The sequence below is a fragment of the Aspergillus karnatakaensis genome, assembly GCF_047715665.1.
Source record: "Aspergillus karnatakaensis strain CBS 102800 unplaced genomic scaffold BJY04scaffold_6, whole genome shotgun sequence".
Classification (NCBI taxonomy): Eukaryota; Fungi; Ascomycota; class Eurotiomycetes; order Eurotiales; family Aspergillaceae; genus Aspergillus; species Aspergillus karnatakaensis.
Genome location: NW_027395718.1, coordinates 161,035 through 179,765, shown reverse-complemented (window position 1 = coordinate 179,765; position 18,731 = coordinate 161,035). Strand labels below are relative to the sequence as shown.

The window sequence follows — 18,731 nt, the reverse complement described above, 5'->3', positions numbered from 1 at the left end:
GTTTAGCTGGGCGGCAGATCCTCCCCCGTCTGTGGGACTCTCCCTTTGCCCTTTGCATTCCCTTCTCCCTGCCCCTGGTCAAGTCCAGATTCAGAAGGTCCAGCCCACCGAACAACCCCCTCCACCTCAACGGCCACATCGCTCCCATCCAGCTGATACCCCGACGATATCGTCAGCGCCGGCCAATGCCCGCGCCACTCCCTCGCGCCATTTGCCATAAACCCCCTCACGGCGGCGTCTAACTGCTCCTTTTTATTCGAGCTCATTCTCAGCATGCCATCAAGGTAGACGGTGATCTTGGTGACATCCTTCGGCTTGATATTCTTCAACCTCAATGCTTCCCTGACTTTGGCAAAGGCCGTGGCCGCTTGTTCCTTGAATGGTAATGCAACGGTTGCTTCATTCCAGGTGCGTGTTTTGGGGTTGTATGTTGGTAGTGGGACGCCGCTTTGTGCGGAGGTGGTGAAGAGGCCCAGAGTCGGGGTGGGGGTGTCCGGGGGGAAGGGGATAACAGTTATGTCGCTTTGAGGGGGTCGGGGAGGGTAGCGGCGGGGGAGTGAGGCGGTTTGAATTAGAGACATTGCTTTTGTGTGGTGATGAAGGTGGAGATGTTGAGAGGTGAGGTGAGGTGAGGTTGGAGGTGAGGGAGGGGTGAGGGGGCTGGGGATACGAGGCTGAGGAGATCTCTACCTAACTATCTTTGTAACTAGCGGTGTACACTGTAGAGTAGCTTTTTGATCGACGTATATTGTTCTATAGTTTATAGTTAGTTTCTATTCTCGATCTTCGGTTATATGCTCCAGGCAGCCACGGCTATATGGATATCGACGGAACTGGAACGGCTTACAAATGGTAAGTGGCTAACCTTTTGGTCTCCCACAGCAAGGAAAGTCTCTGATACTCCCAATGCCGCGGATATCATCCATATGTCGTCTCCAGCTGCCGGCAAACAGCGACTGCGAGCCTCCAAAGCCTGCCAGAGATGCAGCCGCCGCAAGGTCAAATGCGACGCCACCCAGGGAGGCTGCCCTTGTAGCCGATGCCGCATGGACAACATCTCGTACTGCACCCTGATTACCTCGCAGCGAGGAACTTACGACCGAAGAAAACTCCACCGGAAGGCCAATGCCCCTGTACCAGAATCAACCGACTTAAATGGTGTAGACTTGACTGGCCCACCAGTCAGTACGCCGCCGACCGTTGCGGCCAGTTCACCCGGCCAGCGCTCGCTATCGGCTATGTTCGAGGATTTTCTCGGCCAGGCCGGTCGCGAGGACCTGTGCAAGGCGAAGCTAGTTCTATTCGGAGAGCCCTCGCCCTTGACATTTGCCTTGCAGCTTCGGCCAGATAGGAACGCCGGCCTTCACGACCCCAGCGAGCGCGTAGACTCCCTGGTGGTGGTGGAGGAGAACATCCATCCTAAACATCTTGCAGCCCATGATATTGACTTGCTCAAGGCCAAGGGGGCCTTCATATACCCTTCTACTGAAATCATGGACGAGATGATCACCATCTTCCTTGATCGCTTCTATCCCATCTACTCGGTAGTCAACCCGATCGACCTCCGCAAGGCGCAACAGGAGCGGAAACTGCCGTGGATCCTGCTACATTCTGTATGCTTCATTGCAGTCACATTTGGCGAGCTATCCATTGCCTACAAGGCTGGGTTTGCCTCTCGCGCACAAGCCCGCCGGGTGTATTACAACAGAGCCAAAGCTCTGTTCGATCTTAATTACGACAACAATAAGCTCATCCTAGTCAAGGTGGCCATCCTACTTAGCTTCAAGGGCCCTCAGATGGACTGCTATTAGAATCCCTGCTCGTGGATTGATCTCGGGGTCACCATGGCCGTGGCTCTAGGCATCCATCGCCGGACTGGCGTCAACGTAACCAGCGGCCACTCCAGCGACCCCCATCTGCTCAAGCGCATCTGGTGGACGTTGGCCGTCCGGGATGCTCACTGCTCAGCTCTACTCGGCCGACCCTTCCGGATCAACATGTTCCAATGCGACATGAACATGTTGACAGTGGAGGACTTTGCTGACGAACACGGAGACTCCTCGACCTGCGGCTGCCGCGAGTCATTTGAGTACCAGATCCACGTCACCAAACTGTCGCTCATTCTCCGAAATATCATATATTTTCGTTTCGGCCCGGCAACCCAGGGATCAACCGTCGAGCTCCTTCAGGGCCAACTCGCCACGTGGAAGGCCCATCTCCCAAGCGCCCTACAAAGCGTACCAGGCCAACCCCCAGCATCCAAGACAGCAGTCCACCTAGATCTTCTATTCCACTACCACACGATGCTGCTGCACATGGACCAGCCGTGCCAACCACAAGCACAACCAATGCCCAGCCAACCTTCTCCGCCCGTCTCATTCCCCGGCTCTGCTGGCTACGACTCAACCGCCGCAACGGAGACTTCAGCGCTTACAACCTCCAGCAGCGCAATCAAACTGATGACGCAGAATGACCTCTCGGGTCTCCCACACGAGGTATTCCCGGGCTTCTTTGTCGCCGGTATAATTCTCTACCAGCAAGCGCACGGCCAGACGGGCAATCCGACGCTGGCCCGCATGATCCGCTCCAGCTTTGACAATTGCCAGATGCTGCTCACGCAGGCGCAGAATACATGGGATCCGGGGGTGTGGGCGTTGAAGGTGTTTGAATTTCTCTCAGCCAACGATAATGTCAATAGCGCGGATGTACATGGACATGTAAACAGCAATGCCGGCGAGGATTTGCCGCCGTCTGGTCAGAGACTCGGCCGAGGTCCCGCGAGTATGGAGCATGGACACGGAAGTAACCTCTCAGCTAATTCAGCGACTCACAGCAACAGTCATGCGCAAATTCCCGAGGATTCATTTTCGGCTTGGGCTGGCGCAGAGGCCAGGATGGACTACGACCGCAGCTTGGGAATTGATCTGTCTGATTATATGCTCTTGCCTAATTTTTTTCCGACGCCATTCACCAGTCAGTTCCATTAGGTCTGTAGAGGACGGAGGATCTGGCGTTCGTCCTATATCTGCCGTCCCTAATTGCATCTCCCGCGCTATCAGCACATATCAAGACCTATTATAATTCTTTTAATGGAGAAGACCCATAGCGCAAGAAAACCAAACAGTCCAAACAGTGCAAAATGCACATCAACCCCACCAGTCCCATATCTGCCTCTGTATGGTCTCATGATTGGACCGCTATCAAGCATCCTCGCCGGCCCGCGGGTACCTTTCAAGCTATAAGACCGCCCGCTCCACTGCCAAACACACTGCCAAAGACCAGTACGCAAAGAACTACAGTCAGGCCAGTACCATGCCCTTCAACAGCATCGCAGTCTACGGCCACCGCGGCTGGGCCAGCTCAGCCATCGTCGCGGCCCTCATTGCCTCCGGCGCCCCTATCAAAGTCCTTCACCGGCCGGGCTCAGACCTCTCTTCGCTGCCTGAAAGTGTTGCCAGGGACGCAGTCGCCGTTGATCTGGACAGCGAGGACCCAGCCAATCAAGCTGCTGTCATTTTGGCTTTGAGAAATGTCGATATTGTCATGTGAGCCCACCATCCATATACATATACACCCACACCTTGCTACTAGCTACATCCTGCTGATGCATTATATGGAGCGTTGTAGCTCCTTGGTCGGCCATGAAGGCGTCACGCGGCAACACGGGCTCATTCGCGCAATTCCACATACCGATGTGAAGCTGTTTGTTCCTTCGGATCTTGCTGCGCGGTATGATGCCACAGGGCTGCGGATCCCCATGAATAAGGCCAAGGATGAGGTGGAGCGTGCTGCAAGGAAATTGGGGATTCCTATGGCTATTGTGCTGCCGGGGAACTTTGCTGAGTTTGCGTTGGCTACTCCGTAAGTTTTCATCATTGTTCTCTGTCAGCATATCGATGGATGTGCATGTGCAGGCCATCTGACAGGATGATTAATTGACCATCTTACTATTTCCGATGTTATAGGGCTATGGGCGTGGACCGTCGCAACAACAAGATCCTGTTTACGGGCGACAGCGAGCATAACCCGTTGAATCTGTGGTATGTATTTGCAGGTGACTCTATCACCTTTCCTCCCGCCCACAATATCCTACCCTATCCCCCAAAACTACATGGGATCAATCCATCACTTGACCACTCCTCCCACCCAGCACACGCACCTACGTCGCGTCCGCCTACGTCTCCCTCTTCGCCACCACACCCATCTCCGCGCTCACCGATCGCACAATCGCCCTTTGCGAGCTGCGCCCGATAGGCCACGAGGTCGCCGACGCATTGACCCTAGCCCACGGCACGCCCCCCCGTACAGCCGTGCAGTCCGCGCAGTCGGTCAAGGAAGAGATTGAGACCGGTCTTGCGGCTGGCGATAGGATGACGCTGGCGGCGTACTGTAGGAGCATCTGGGGGTCGGGCGAGCAGGTGCAGATGGTGGGGTATGACTTTTGGGATGTGCCTGGGTATGAGAAGGCGGATGTGAAGGGTTTATTGGGTAAGAGAAAGCTGGGTGAGTATCGTGAGTTGCCGGCGGAGGTGTGGGAGGGATGGGAGAGGTGCTTTGAGCGGTTTGTTTCTGTGGGTTGATTTATTGTATATCAATAGGGCTCGTCTATAGCGTTCATAGATTGACTTCTCGACTCAGCGTCCAGCCTCGAATGTCGCTCTCGAATCAAAAAATTGCAGGTGCTCAACGTGACATAGTTTAATGCCTACGGATAGGGAGGATTGGGCTTTCGGATGTGCTCAGAATGTCGGTGCTAGAGAGTAGATGCGGTATTGGCTCACCTTCGTGCCCAAGGACACAGGGGAACTCGGCCGGGAGATTGCCCTCCATACAAGCGATATCGGTATGGCAGATTCCCGTGGCATGAATTTTAACGAGGAGCTCATCATCCCGGGGTGTGTCCAGAATCACAGGACGGAGCTGGGGGGATGCCCCGAGTGCGGGGACAATGAGGGCTTCGGTAGGGTAGGGCATTGTTGTAGATAGCTTTTCCAGTAGTTTGGAAAAGGCGTCACGACAAAGGTAGGATGACCAGCAAGTTAGAGCTTAGAAAGCGCGAGAAATCCAGTAGCTTCTGAGCTGCTTACACGACAACTGAGGTGATTATAGGGATGGTTGTAGGAATGGAGAACAGGCAGGAAGGCAGCCGATGCTAGAATTTGCCGTTGTACCCCCGCGGGGTATATCCGTAATACCGCCCGCCCTCCCTCGATACGCATATTGCTTGGCTTGGAGATAAATCGGCGCAATGGTCGATCATTGGGCCCCCGAGGTGGGGGGTTTGTGCTGGTCTGTCCGTCTATCGGCAACATGCGTGGGTCTCCCCGGCAGTTCGTTCAACGTTGGCTGTCCTGCAAATCTCGCTCTTGCTCTAGTAGGTACAGATTCGCGGTCAGAGTTTGCAAATGATGGAACATTTAGCAGCCACAGTGCATAGGGCACGATACTCCCAGGGAGGGCTGCGGAGATGCAAAACCAGCCCCGATGCACATATCTATCGATTTCAAAATAACATGTCTCGCACTGCTAATGCGGCTACAGATGGGCCCCACAACTTGATTTCTATCAAATAACAAATAACTTCAAAGATGCGAACCTATTAGTAAAGCATATAGCCGGCCCTCCCGAAGCAGCCTTATAAACACACCACCTCGCACTCATGGATCATCATTGTCATAATAAAGATTCCAGTATGCCTTCCGTCTTCCTCATCGGCCCCGGCCTAATCGGTGGCGAGATACTTAGCCTGCTACGCCAGGACAAAAACTACGACTTCACGACCCTCGTCCGCCGCGAATCCGCCCGAGCAGCATTCCACGACCAAGGCATCAAAACAATCCTAGGCTCGCTCAGCGACAGCAGCATGATAACAAGCCAAACAGCAGCAAGCGACATAGTCATCCACACCGCCACCGCCGACGACCTCCCCTCCGTGCAAGCCATCCTAGCCGGAATCGCACAGCGCACCCAGAAAGCCCAGGAAACAATCTACATCCACACCAGCGGCGCCAGCCTCCTCGGCGACACCTCCGAAGGCTCCACGAAGAACGACTTTATCTATGACGACGCAACGCCTGCCGCCATCGACGCCCTCCCCGACTCCGCCGCCCACCGTGAGATCGACCTGGCCATCGTCAACGCCAGCAGGGATCTAGCCTCGCACGCAAAACTCGCCATCATGATCCCACCCGTCATCTACGGCGTCGGCCAGGACAGCCGCCTCTCTATCCAATTGCCTACCCTCGCCCGCTACGCCATCAAGCACGGCTACCCCGGTATGATTGGCGAGGGCTTGTCGGTGTGGAACCAAGTGCACGTCAAGGATCTCGCGCGCGGGTACATGTTTCTTCTGCACTACCTAGAGCAAACACCTGCTGCTGAGGTGCGCAGCAACCCGTACTTCTTCTGCGAAAACGGCGAGGAGCTCAGCTGGGGCGAGTGCGTGGCGGAGATTGGGCGGCTGCTGCATAAAGCCGGGAGGGTTTCTGATCCAATTCCGAGAACGATACCGCGCGAGAACTATGGCGATTTGTTTGGGGAGTACTCGGGTCTTGTGGTGGGGTCGAATGCGCGGAATCGGGCGACAAGGTTGAGGGCGCTTGGGTGGGAGGCCAGGGAGGAGAGGACGTTTGCGTCGCTGGCTGAGGATGAGATGCCACTTCTTTTGAAGGAAACGGGGGAGTTTAAGGGGTATGCGGCGCCGGTTGCGTCGGGGAGGTTTGAGGGGGAGAAGTGAGGGTGTGGTTGTGATGTAGCTATGTTTGTTTATTATCTTTGAGTCACGGACAGTGTGTAGCTACAATCATTGTATCGATCATACAATCCATGTACCGCAAAACTCCATACAGTGTATATCCCAGCAATCCCCTGAGAAAACTGTCCATAATCATGCCTCATACCCCGGCGGCGCATTCCACCCCACAACAGCTTCCGCCTCAACCGCAACCTTGACAACATTAATCTCAAAAGCAAGACTAAAAACTGCCATAATCGAGACAGCAGGCCGATGGACCTCCCCCCTATCATCCGTCAGAAACCTCGTCAGAGCCTCATCAACCTGCTTCCTCTTTTTCTCCGACAGCCGGCACGCCTGGTCAAGGTAGATTGTGAGCTTGGTTACATCTCGAGGCGTTGCGCCTGCGAGCGCTAGGCTCTCGCGGATATGGGCGAATGCGTTGGCGGCTTGTTCGTCAAAGGAGCGCGGAAGTTGAGAGGCTTGCCAGGGCGCGTCGGCGGGGGTGAGGACTCGATGGCCGGTTTTGGAGGAGGTACGGATGAAGAGGAGGATTGGGGAGGAGGGCGGGAAGGGGACAATAGAGATGTCGGAGGACGGGGTTGAAGTTGGAGGGAGGTTGGGGCGGGTGGCGGTTTGGACGATTGGGGTAGATGTTGGGGGCATGTTGAGTAGATAATCGTTCTTTGGTGCGATTCTGGATTGTATGAAGTGGAAACAGGGAAGTTAAATGTACGGATATATGGTGTATGGCATGCTGAGGCTTAGCAGTGGTGCAACGATGTAGGTGCCCGGCGCCCAGTGCCCGGGTTTCGATAAGCGTCTTAGTGGCGTAGGGCGTAGGGGATAGCAGCTTTCCACCGAGTGTGTTGCTGAGAAAGACAGAGTAGTATACAATGGCCAAGCATGCAAGAGAGGAACTGGATATAATTAGCTACAGCATAGCGGGGTATTGTGAAGGAGGGTATAACAACAGATCCTAACCCTAACCCAACGGAACCACGTGGCGGCGCGGGGAGAACTGTATGGAAGCTGGCAGATGGCGAGCTGAACCCCTCAATTTACCCTGTTTTCATATAAAAGGTGCTCCCTGCCGCTCTGCTATCCTGTTTCGAGTCTTCTCCGTGCTAAACCCCTCGCAAACCCCTTCAATATACTCAGTATTCATCTCCAAGTGCAGTTCCGGGAGTCGCAATGGATATCGAAGCTGAAGTCCACCAAATCATCCGCGAGTTCCTCGGAATCGACGAAGTGAGTTTCCATCTCCTTGCTCACCCTAATCGAGCGGACAAAGTTAATCTACACTGATGGAAATAGTTCACCCACGAATCCGATCTCCAACATGACCTTGGAGCTGATGAGATCGATGTCACGGAGATCTTGATGGCACTTGAGGAGGTACGTTGCCTCACTGAAGGCTAGACCTTCTAGCTATGAACATGTCCTGATTGTATAAATTTCTAGCAATTCGAGATCGATATTTCGGATGAGATCGGGGCGCAGATTCAGACTGGTTAGTACACGCACATATCTCGGGGTTAGTTTTGGTAAGAGCATGGGTGCTAATGAGTGAGAGTTAAAGTCGGAGATGCAGTGAGCTACGTTAGCTCTTTAGTGGAGGAGAAGACAGGCGAAGAAGCGAGCTGAGACAGGCTAGTTGCTTGGGACTGAGCACATCTATCTTTGTATTTTCGCTTTGATTGCTGTTCATTGGAATCTGAAAAGACGGATCTTTCGCCGAATGATCATGGAGTATATCCAGTAATATCAGCCTAAGTTGCAGTCACCTAGATCGCAACAAGATTCACATGCTGCAAGCATGGATTGAGCTACTCCGGAGTACTTTCCTTTCCTACCAACCTCGATTGGCTCATAATTAGGGGTTGTGGGCCTAGGATAGCAGAATGGGGCTCTTGTTCTTCGGCGAGTCTCGCCGAGCTGTCCAATCTTGGCTTACCAAGCTATACCACGAATAAAGATTCAATCTCGGGTCACTAGGAGTCTGCTTAACAAGATCTTGCTGACAGATCGCTCGGGGACTTTCTCCTGTACGCTTTATCAAGCCGGACTTTCTCTTACAGAGTCAGTCTACTTCGTTAGGCGTGCCGGTCCCCACAAGTTTACGAGATACCCAATCAGACCACCCACATGTATACTCCAGATGGACTGCAAAGTAGCAAAGCAGAAGAAATGATAAAGAAGATGGGTATTAGACCCTCTATCTATGGTCATAGTGCTTTGAGGCTCTTGCGTAGGGTGAAAGGTCGCGAAATCGCTCGAAGCTCTCAGTAAAAGCTATATCGCCCTTGTTTCGAAAACGTACATGCCGTTCCGAGCCAATAGACGAGGCTGCCCAGGTGAGCGCGCGTATGTTCTGTGCTTCAACTGCTCAGATAATCACGCAGCTTCATCTTCATTGCTTGGTGGGAATCCGGATAGAATCGATCCACTACCCAGAAGAATGGATACATAGTCCACCTACTACTTTCTGTGGGACCATCCACAGCTGCTCGATTTAGATATCGAGTGATAGTATAATCAAAAAGGCATCCATAGCCAAGATCTAGTGGGCTGCCTTAGCTGAATTAGGCCAGAAATGGGAATCTTGTCGATCTGGCACAAGTAGGTCTCTTCGTTCTATAAATCTGCACCAGTTCCAGCCATGTCAAACCTCCATCACATAAAGCTCACCTGGCAAGATCTGAAGATTCAACAGAGTAGCCCAGAGAAACAACATCTAACCAATCGATATGGCCGACCCAGATACGTTCGTCAAGGCAATGGCCTTCACCAAGAATTCCTACCGCGATGTTTACCCTGCTATTGACCCCTCTCGTCCGGAGCTTTCTCAGGTCGGGAAGGTTGTTGTTATTACTGGTGCAAGCCGTGGATTGGGACAGGTCAGCAATAGAGCATATCCTCAGCAGCTAATTATACGAGAGTTCTAACTAATCTCGTAGGCAATGGCCATCTCCTTCGCCCGCGCCAACGCCGCCGGAATCGCAATAACTGGACGATCTGCCGAGGGACTGGCAGCAACAGAGCAACGGATCAAGGAAATCAACCCCAGCACGAAAGTACTGCCGCTCACTTTGGATGTTACCGATGGGCCAGGAACCGACGCTGCATTTGAGGAGATTGTCGCCAAGCTCGGGACGCCGCATGTGCTGATCAATAATGCCGGTGCTATTGTATCGGAGATGATTGCCGAGTCAAGCATTGATACGTTTTGGGGAACCATGGTATGGCTATCACCTGCCACTTCCATGTTCCTGCGCTCAAGCTAATGTAACTTGCGCCAGGAAATCAATCTCAAGGGCACAATCATCGCCACAAAGGCCTTCCTCAAGGCCACAGGCAACGCACCCACGGCCCCCACTACAATCCTGAACCTCTCCTCGGTCGCCACGCAGAATGTCCCGGCTACAATGGACTCGTACACGATTGCGAAACTAGCCGTGACCAAGTTCACTGAGTTCCTCCATGTCGAGCATCCTGAGATTACATCAATCAGTCTTGATCCCGGAATGGTGGCTACGGATATGGGACATAGTATCCCGCTGATTGCGCCGTTTATCCATGACAGCGTGGACCTTGCTGCAGGGGGTGTGGTCTGGTTGTGCTCTGGTGACAAGAAGTATCTCTCTGGGCGGTATTTCTCGGTGAATTGGGATGTTGAGGAGGTGGAGAAGAGGAAGGAGGAGATTGTTGAGAAGGATCTGTTGATGATTAGGCTGAGGAGGGGGGAGGATATCCCTTCCGCCGAGGAGTTGGTTATCCATAAGTAAGGTTGTTTGGAGTGGACTACAGTGAATATCGATATGTTCCACTACTGGACTGACGATGCTGACTACGCCTGGACTCGATATCATAAGCAATCCGTCGAATGGTTGCCCCTTGCCATCACTGAACCAATACACCGCTAGACGTCATATCCTGCTTCTCTTGAACAATACTTGCTGTATATATTCTGCTCAAACCGCCTCAACTATATTGCCTCTCGTATTTCTTTACCCTAAACGCCGAGAACAATCCTGTTGACTTGGCATCGGCAGAGTCACCGCAGGATTGCATACTTCCCGTGTCGGATAGAGCTCACAATTTAAATGTGGTAGTTGACTGGTTCAAAATTCGGGGGCCAAGTCTTCAGGATATATACAGTTACCTAGGCTGAAGCCGCAAATTGATTTGCGCAGGGGTGTTCCAAGATCTTAGCTAGCCTTTGCCTGCTCGTATTGCGCGGGGTGAGATTCCCTCTTTGGACTGTCGGTGGTTTGCGCGTCTGAGGTATAGTTCAACCAATATCATCAAACAGTGTAGTCAAGAAGGTGTATATAAAGCCAAACTACTCTCCAGCAATCCGCTATTTCATTCCTCAATACAGACCAGCCGCCTATTCTCATCTGCAGGATCCAAAATGAGACTCTCTACACTCATCACTCGCGCCCTCGGCGCCATCCTCTTATACATACCCACCTCCCTCGCAGCAGAAGGTCGCCTAGCAAAGCTTCAAACCCCCCATTCCACCCCAACAACCTACGGCATCCTCCTCTTCCCCGCCTTCGAAATGCTCGACATCTACGGCCCCCTCGAAGCCCTCAGCCTCCTCGCCCTGCGCACCCACCTCAACTTGCACGTAATCGCCGAAACCCTTGACCCCGTCTCCCCGGCCCCCAAACCCTCCGCCAACCGCTTCAACTCGTCTTTCTACCCACCCATGATCCCAACACACACCTTCGCCACAGCACCAGACCTAGACGTCCTCCTCGTCCCTGGCGGCGTGGGAACCGCATACTACGGGGAATCTCTCAACCGCACAATCGCCTACATTGCCGCCGCATACCCGAAAGTCCAATACCTGCTCACTGTCTGCACGGGCTCGGCACTTGCCTCCCGCGCTGGGATACTAGATGGGCGCCGCGCGACGACGAATAAGGCTTCATGGAGGGATGTTACTGCTAACCAGGCGGGTATCAATAACACGGTTGACTGGGTTCCCAAGGCAAGATGGGTGGTTGATGGGAATGTGTGGACGTCGTCGGGGATTTCGGCGGGGATTGATGCGACGCTGGCGTTTATTGAGGCGGTTTATGGGCGGGAGAATGCGACGTGGGTGAGTAATATTATGGAGTTTGAGAGGAATGAGGATGCGGAGCATGATCCGTTTGCGGAGATTTGGGATGTGCCGGGGTGGGATGCTTGATTTTTGAATCAGGGAGGTGTACGTTAGGTTGGAAAGGGTATTTCTGGCCGTAGTGGTTGGAGACAATCGAAGGCGTGGTATCTAAAGCTGGTATAGTTAGTTTGTTGAGCAGACTTGTGTATTAAGCAAGGCATGGCAATATCATTCTGTGACTGTAGCAGTTCTATCTGATCTACTCAACAACCGTCAGACTAACCCCAAACTCAAACGCCGCAGCCCTCAGTCTATACGCCTCAAATGTCTTAGGCCCGCAGCTCCCCGTCCCAATCCCATGCTGCGCGTAATCCAGATTCAGCACGGATTCATCCAACGCCGTCAGCTCATGCGGATGGCCACATTTATCCAGATCGTCAAGACTGTACTTCCTCAACGAAAAGTTGAACGGGGTATCGAGCCTCGCTTCAATCGTTGATCCGCCATGCTCGCTAGCCTTCGACGAGCTAACCCGCACCCACCGCGTGTCCGTCCTATTGCCGTTCTCCTGCGGCCACTCATACGATGTTTCGAGTTCATCGATCGTCGCACTCCATGTGCCGAATCGCGCGGAGGATTTCTTGTCGAGGTAGGATTCTCCAGGACCGCGGCCAAGCCATTCAGCTGTGTTGTAGTGTTTCGGCAGCGACATGGTAAGTCCGATCCGGGGGATATATTCCGGATGTGTACCAGAGAAATCACCCTTAACGTGCAGGTGAACGGTCCCGTCTGCGATCGTGTAGGTCATCACAGCGTTGAGGGCCCACTCGAGAATATACGGGGCGACTTTGACGTTGCTGACGATAGTGACCGTGCCGTTGTCAGAGACACTCCACTCCGCAGAGCGGACGTGCATTTTGGCGCTTGGGACTTGGAATTGCTTCCAGATCTGTCCGTCGCTTTCTCCACCGAGGTCGTTTTGGGTGAGGGCGCGGTAGATGCTGAGCTCGGGGCCTTTGGTGAGGATTTGGCCGGAGGAGTCGGACCATTGCAGGTTGCCGCGGATGAGGTCGTAGGTTAGGGTTGAGGAGAAGGAGGGAGTTGTTATGAGTAGACGGCCGTTCTTCTCGCGGATGGAGTAGGGGGCTGTTGGAGTGGAGATCTTTGGTGCGAGCGGGAGGTTGGTCTCGTCGAAGAGCGGGATCTGAGCCCATGCGATCTCGTGGCCGGCTGATGCCCACTTTGTGTCGTTGCGCAGGGTGAAGTTGATGGTGAGCCAGGTGTTGGCGGAGCGGGTGGTCGTTGGGATTTTGATTGTTGCAGACTCGCCGGCTTTGATTGTTGGGAGATCGAGATGTTGGGCTTCGGTCTTGCCGGATTCGCTGACGAGATGCCATGACGCTTGGAGGTGACTGAGATCGATGAACTCGTAGTGGCTCTTGATGACCAAGTTCTCGCCGTTTTTGGTCACAGTAACCGGTTCGATGGCTTTCTTGTACTCCGTCAAGCCAGGCGTAGCCGAGTGGTCGGAGAAGGTCATGCCGTCCATCACAAAGTCGCCATCGTTAGGATGATCGTTGAAGTCTCCTCCATACGCGAAGTACGCTGTTTGCCCCTCGCGCTTCAGCAGACCATGGTTGCACCATTCCCAGATGAAACCACCCTGAAGCAGCTTCTCCGTACGGAACGCATTGATGTAATCCCACAATCCTCCTGGTCCGTTACCCATCGCATGGCCATACTCGCATTGAATCAGTGGACGATCCGTGTACTTTGTCACATGCTCCTTCATCTCGTCGATGCTGTAGTACATGCAGCTGTACATATCCGCGCTGATCGCCTCGCGATCTCCCTCGTAGTGAACCAAGCGCGTGGGGTCCGCGTTTTTGATCCACTTGTACATCTCTGCATGGTTTCTGCCATAAAAGGCCTCGTTGCCGAGAGACCAGAAGACGATGGAAGGATAGTTTTTGAAGCGCTGTACGAGTTCCACCGCGCGGTCGAGATATGCGTCTTTCCACTCGGGGTTGTCGGAGGTCCACTTTGCGGCGAGAACGTACGATTCCTCCTGGATGTCCCGGGTCGACTTGAGGTTTTTGTCTTTGATGTTTGAGAGCTCGACGGTGGCGAAGCCGTGGGCTTCGAGATCGGCTTCGGCGATCACATACAAACCAAGCTCATCGCAGACATCGTAAAGGCGGGGATCATTAGGCTGATGGGGACAACGGAGAGCGTTGATGTTGTGCTGCTTCATGAGGATCAGATCTGCGCGCATCGCTTCGTACGGAACAGCACGGCCGTAGAGGTAGTGGTGCTCGTGTCGGTTCATGCCGTAGAAGACGATGGGCTTGCCGTTGATAAAGAAGTTGGGATCTCTGCGCTCGATGCGGCGGAAGCCAACGCGCTGGGAGACGGTGCGGTCGGCAAAGGTCAGAGTTAGAGTATAGAGGACTGGGTCTTCCGCAGACCAGAGTTTGAGATCGTCTCCAGAAACAGTGATGGCGCTGCTGTCGGATGATTTGAAAGAGTCCTCTTTAAGCAGGGAACCATCGGGGGAGTATAGTTTCGCTGTGACGTCCCCGGCTTCACCTTGCACCATGACGCGAGAGCGCAGGGTAGCGGTAGTAAAGCTGTCATCAAGCTCCGGAACAACATCGAAATCCTGGATAGTCTGCTGAGGAAAAGCGACAAGGTAAACATCTCGAAAGATCCCCGACAGCAGCCACTGATCCTGCCGCTCAATATAGCTCCCATCGCAAAACTCGTAAACCCGAACGGCAATTGTATTCCCAGCCCCAGAAGTATCAAGGTACGAGGTAATATCAAACTCATGCGCGTTGCGACTCCCCTGGCTATATCCCACCTCCTTCCCATTCACCCAAACATGGAACGCGCTGTCAACTCCTTCAAAGCGAAGACGAATCTGCTGCCCATCCCACTCCTTCGGAACGGTAAACTGCCTCCAGTACGACCCCGTCTCGTTCTCAAACGGCACATTCGGTGGGTCGACATGAATAGGATAGTTGACATTCGTGTACAGCGGGCGCCCGTAGCCCTGCAGCTGCCACATGCCCGGGACTTTAATGTCTGCCCAGCTCAAAGGATCGACTTCAGCCCATTCGGGGGCTTCAAAGGGCGAAGCATCGTGGCGGAATTTCCAAGTGCCGTTGAGCGATTCGTACTCGCTTTGCTCGCGGTCGAAGGAGCGGGCCTTGTCTTCGGTTGTGTAAGAGAAGAAGTGAGCGCGAGGGGGAAGGGTGTTTCGGTGCAGGACTTGGAGATTATTCCAGTCTGGTTTGGCGTGAGGGAAGGACATTTTAGCAGCGTGATTGCAGCTGGGAGGTTGTCTTCTAGGTCGGATGGAGATGGAGGGGTAGGGCTCTTATACGTACGTGTCGATGCAGCTCAGGCAAGCAGCATGAGTCAGACAATGCAATTCCGCCAGCAATCCCGCCAGACGTCTCGCGATCATTGATTGTCTTGAATTATGGCGTTGGAGGTAAGCTCCACATGAGAGAGCGCCAGTCTCCATTGGTGCTAGATTGGCTGATTACCCCGCGGGCATGACATGACCAGCTGGCTCTCGGGGGTGTCGGAGAAGACCGTCCATGATGGCTGCAGCCAAGAGAAGGGCCGGCAATTAGACTCGTTGTGGAGAGCCATGCTCACCCAATACGAGCTTGCAGTCTGCAATCTGAAGTTCTACCCCAGGTCTTCCTCATTAGGCAATCTTGGCCCGCCGAGGGCTCACTCTGGGGTCTCTCCAACTGTTCCTTGCATCACTGGATAGCTTTGCAGATTGTGCGGGGATCGCACGATTCTCTCTTTCGCCCCGGAGCCTCGGCCTTGTACCCTACATCGAAGATTACCACTGAAGCATGGGTAAAGATTGAAGCGAGAACAATTTGAGAAAGTTTATAGAGATTGTCTGTCAAGACCGACCATCATGAGAGTATTCAACACATTGCCTCGAGATCGCATGAAGTGAATCCCTCTATTCATACACAACGGTAAAGGCAGGTCAGGGGTACAAGGTAAGTACTAAATTGCCACGAGGGTGGAAGTCAACCTTATACGCCATACCACATGCCTGCCACATGGACATACATGGGCGCCACGTGGCAACTGAGTGCAACCTTTTCTCAATGCTCCTATTCCAGCAGCTGGGTATGAAAGGCTACAGTCGACTCATGGTAGAAAACTACTTAGGTTGCATGGTTCTGGGGTCCTGCAGTCTGGAAAGCCACCGAAAGAGCCGCCATTACCCGTGTACATGACGACAGCTACCACTTGGAACCGAGACTCGAGGGACCAAGAGTCACTTCGGGCGCATCTCCACCGAGCATGGCATTGACTCCCGGCAAATAGATTCTGGGGAAGTGGGCCCTCCGCATTAGGAAATGTATGTCCGCGCCAGGCACGCCAGGCCCTTCCCCTTGGAAAGCACGCAAGATCTGATCAAAACTTACATTTTTGGACTTGTCAGAGACCAGTTCCGTACATTCCTCCATGGGGCCCCGCACGGCCTTAATACTGGAACATCGGTATAGCGTGAATCTGCCCTGTCTCCAACTTTTGTTATATACCGCTCTAATTCCGCTGATCGTATTGCACTTCTCCAATACGTTGACAATTGTTTCTGCTACCTATTCATTATTGCTACAATGAGCTCAACCAAGTCAAAGACTGAAGAGGTCGAGGAGCCCCAGAAAGCTAAAAACCATCTGGGAGCTTCTCACCTCGAAGTCGTCGGTAATACCGAAGAGCTGCTGTATGTCGCCGAGCAAGTGGCAGAGATACGATGCAGTCCTTGGACAAAGAGCATGTTCCGGCTCTACGGATGCTTGCTCATCTCTTACTTCTGCGGATGTCTGAACGGCTACGATGGCTCGTTGATGGGTGGACTGAACGCCATGGACTCTTACCAGGATACCTTCAAGACGTACGTCTTCGTCTTTGTGAGCTACGTATATAGCTGATCAAACATCAGGGGCACGACAGGTTCACAAGTAGGATTTATCATGGCCGTCTACAACATCGGTTCTGTCGCTGCTATCCCCTTCACCGGACCGATCAATGATTACCTTGGTCGACGCGCGGGCATGTTTGCTGGTGCTCTTCTCATCATTTTCGGTACTTGCATCCAAGCCCCTGCGCATAACATCGAGATGTTCATTGGCGGTCGTTTTATCTTGGGGTTCGGGGTCAGCTTCTGTGCCGTCAGTGCGCCGACCTACGTCAGTGAGATGGCGCACCCAAAGTTTCGTGGGATTCAGACTGGATTGTATAACTGCATGTGGTGAGTTACAACGTCAACCATTTCCTTCATAAGTATCACTGACCAGTAAAATCAAGGTGGCTTGGCTCCATCGTAGCAAGCTGGACAATCTACGGCTGCGCCCGCTGGAATAACCCCTATGCCTTCCGCATCCCCATCTGGCTGCAACTCTGCTCCTCTGTAATCGTCGGAGTCGGAGTCTGGTTCATCCCTGAATCCCCTCGCTGGCTCATCGCCCACGGCAAGACCGAAGAAGCCCGCGCAGTTCTAGCAAGGTACCACGGCGAAGGCTCCGACACCCATCCAATCGTCGTCCTGCAGATGGTCGAGATGCAGCGCACCATCCGGCAAGACGCCTCGGATAAGAAATGGTGGGACTACAAAGAACTCATCAGCACCCACTCTGCGCGACGCAGACTTGTCTGCGTGCTTGGAATGGCCTGCTTCGGGCAGCTCAGCGGGAATAGCGTTACTGGTTACTACCTACCTGTCATGATTGAGAACGCGGGGATCACATCTCAAGAGACACAGTTGCTCATCAACGGTCTGAATCCAGTGATTTGCTTTATTGCAGCCATTATCGGTGCACAGTACGTCGACAAACTCGGTCGTCGACCGATCCTCATCGGATCCATCTTCGCCTGCTCGATCTGCTTCGCTGTTATTACAGGTACCTCCAAGGCAGCTATCGAGGGCGACTCCCAGGCGGCATACGGGACAATCGTATTCGTTTTCCTCTTCGGAGCTATCTTCTCCTTCGGATGGACGCCACTGCAGGCGATGTATATCGTCGAGACACTAACCACAACGACAAGAGCCAAGGGCACCGCAGTAGGGAATCTGGCGTCTGCAGCGAGTTCCGTGGTGATTCAGTACTCATCTGGTCCGGCATTTGCCGATATAGGATACTATTTCTATCTTTTCTTTGTGTTCTGGGATATCTTTGAGGGCGTTTTCATCTACTTCTTCTTCCCTGAGACTAAGGACCGGACGTTGGAGGAGATGGATGAGATCTTTGTAAGTCATCGTTGCTCGAAAAGGAGCCGTTTACTGATTTCTACTAGGAAGCAAAGAATCCGGTCAAGAAGAGTTTGGAGGAGAGGAATACAGAGACGTTTTTGAATACCGTTGGGGCTAACCATGCTGAGGCGGCTTAGGTTGCTACAGATGATTGGGCTCTAACGGAGCTGATCGGGATTGAAAGAATGTACGGTTCAGTGTGAGGTGGGACATCCATTAGAGGGAGGAATTTTTGCTGTTTGAGTTGTAGTTATATGGAATAGTGGTATAGTCTTTGACAGTCTATTGCTGCAAACGTCGGAGTTTCAAGTGTATCAATGCTCTGGCTGTGTGATAGCAGGTATGATAACAGCACCAATGGACAGCCATAGAGTCAGAAGAGAATCATCACCAATGTACTCGACACCTTCTGGCTACATTGCAGCCTACGTGACTACATGGCGCTTAGCCTATCTCACCCTGACTGAGCGACACGACTGATTCCATACAAGTCAAGCTTGCTGGCTTCCAAAATGTAGAGACGTATTAGACTCATTCGCAATAGTCAACTGTAGCTACTACTAGTATTATGAAGAATTGAAAGC

General features: G+C 53.1%; 11 protein-coding genes across 11 annotated transcripts; 8 read left to right on the top strand and 3 right to left on the bottom strand.

The window, feature by feature from the left end:
* Positions 1-2: 2 nt before the first annotated feature.
* Positions 3-581, bottom strand: BJY04DRAFT_214270 (RidA family protein; the record flags this gene model as incomplete). The annotated part of the gene is made up of 1 exon (XM_073715176.1): positions 3-581. One exon carries the CDS (start codon positions 579-581, stop codon positions 3-5), a length of 579 nt encoding a protein of 192 aa, XP_073575286.1.
* A 345-nt stretch (positions 582-926) lies between these two features.
* On the top strand, positions 927-1,811 carry BJY04DRAFT_214269 (Zn(II)2Cys6 transcription factor; the record flags this gene model as incomplete). The annotated part of the gene is made up of 1 exon (XM_073715175.1): positions 927-1,811. One exon carries the CDS (start codon positions 927-929, stop codon positions 1,809-1,811), a length of 885 nt encoding a protein of 294 aa, XP_073575285.1.
* A 33-nt stretch (positions 1,812-1,844) lies between these two features.
* On the top strand, positions 1,845-2,987 carry BJY04DRAFT_214268 (fungal specific transcription factor domain-containing protein; the record flags this gene model as incomplete). Its single annotated transcript, XM_073715174.1, has 1 exon — positions 1,845-2,987. The coding sequence occupies one exon, from the start codon at positions 1,845-1,847 to the stop codon at positions 2,985-2,987; it is 1,143 nt and encodes a 380-aa protein (XP_073575284.1).
* Positions 2,988-3,312: 325 nt separating this feature from the next.
* Positions 3,313-4,580, top strand: BJY04DRAFT_214267 (NmrA-like family-domain-containing protein; the record flags this gene model as incomplete). The annotated part of the gene is made up of 4 exons (XM_073715173.1): positions 3,313-3,545; positions 3,628-3,861; positions 3,966-4,040; positions 4,151-4,580. The coding sequence occupies 4 exons, from the start codon at positions 3,313-3,315 to the stop codon at positions 4,578-4,580; spliced, it is 972 nt and encodes a 323-aa protein (XP_073575283.1).
* Positions 4,581-5,692: 1,112 nt separating this feature from the next.
* Positions 5,693-6,736, top strand: BJY04DRAFT_214266 (uncharacterized protein; the record flags this gene model as incomplete). Its single annotated transcript, XM_073715172.1, has 1 exon — positions 5,693-6,736. One exon carries the CDS (start codon positions 5,693-5,695, stop codon positions 6,734-6,736), a length of 1,044 nt encoding a protein of 347 aa, XP_073575282.1.
* A 10-nt stretch (positions 6,737-6,746) lies between these two features.
* On the bottom strand, positions 6,747-7,433 carry BJY04DRAFT_179775 (RidA family protein). The gene has a single exon (XM_073709952.1). It carries the CDS (start codon positions 7,397-7,399, stop codon positions 6,887-6,889), a length of 513 nt encoding a protein of 170 aa, XP_073575281.1. The 5' UTR covers positions 7,400-7,433; the 3' UTR covers positions 6,747-6,886.
* A 427-nt stretch (positions 7,434-7,860) lies between these two features.
* BJY04DRAFT_179774 (acyl carrier protein) lies at positions 7,861-8,603 on the top strand. The gene is made up of 4 exons (XM_073709951.1): positions 7,861-7,984; positions 8,051-8,131; positions 8,198-8,246; positions 8,316-8,603. Exons 1-4 carry the CDS (start codon positions 7,928-7,930, stop codon positions 8,378-8,380), a joined length of 252 nt encoding a protein of 83 aa, XP_073575280.1. The 5' UTR covers positions 7,861-7,927; the 3' UTR covers positions 8,381-8,603.
* Positions 8,604-9,483: 880 nt separating this feature from the next.
* On the top strand, positions 9,484-10,727 carry BJY04DRAFT_230995 (SDR family oxidoreductase; the record flags this gene model as incomplete). The annotated part of the gene is made up of 3 exons (XM_073719417.1): positions 9,484-9,633; positions 9,694-9,975; positions 10,036-10,727. The coding sequence occupies 3 exons, from the start codon at positions 9,484-9,486 to the stop codon at positions 10,519-10,521; spliced, it is 918 nt and encodes a 305-aa protein (XP_073575279.1). The 3' UTR covers positions 10,522-10,727.
* A 423-nt stretch (positions 10,728-11,150) lies between these two features.
* Positions 11,151-11,936, top strand: BJY04DRAFT_214262 (DJ-1/PfpI family protein; the record flags this gene model as incomplete). The annotated part of the gene is made up of 1 exon (XM_073715171.1): positions 11,151-11,936. The coding sequence occupies one exon, from the start codon at positions 11,151-11,153 to the stop codon at positions 11,934-11,936; it is 786 nt and encodes a 261-aa protein (XP_073575278.1).
* A 134-nt stretch (positions 11,937-12,070) lies between these two features.
* Positions 12,071-15,177, bottom strand: BJY04DRAFT_179772 (putative beta-galactosidase). The gene has a single exon (XM_073709950.1). The coding sequence runs from the start codon at positions 15,163-15,165 to the stop codon at positions 12,109-12,111; it is 3,057 nt and encodes a 1,018-aa protein (XP_073575277.1). The 5' UTR covers positions 15,166-15,177; the 3' UTR covers positions 12,071-12,108.
* Positions 15,178-16,513: 1,336 nt separating this feature from the next.
* Positions 16,514-18,374, top strand: BJY04DRAFT_230993 (sugar porter family MFS transporter; the record flags this gene model as incomplete). Its single annotated transcript, XM_073719416.1, has 4 exons — positions 16,514-16,791; positions 16,840-17,148; positions 17,205-18,144; positions 18,192-18,374. The coding sequence occupies 4 exons, from the start codon at positions 16,514-16,516 to the stop codon at positions 18,282-18,284; spliced, it is 1,620 nt and encodes a 539-aa protein (XP_073575276.1). The 3' UTR covers positions 18,285-18,374.
* Between the last annotated feature and the right edge of the window lie 357 nt (positions 18,375-18,731).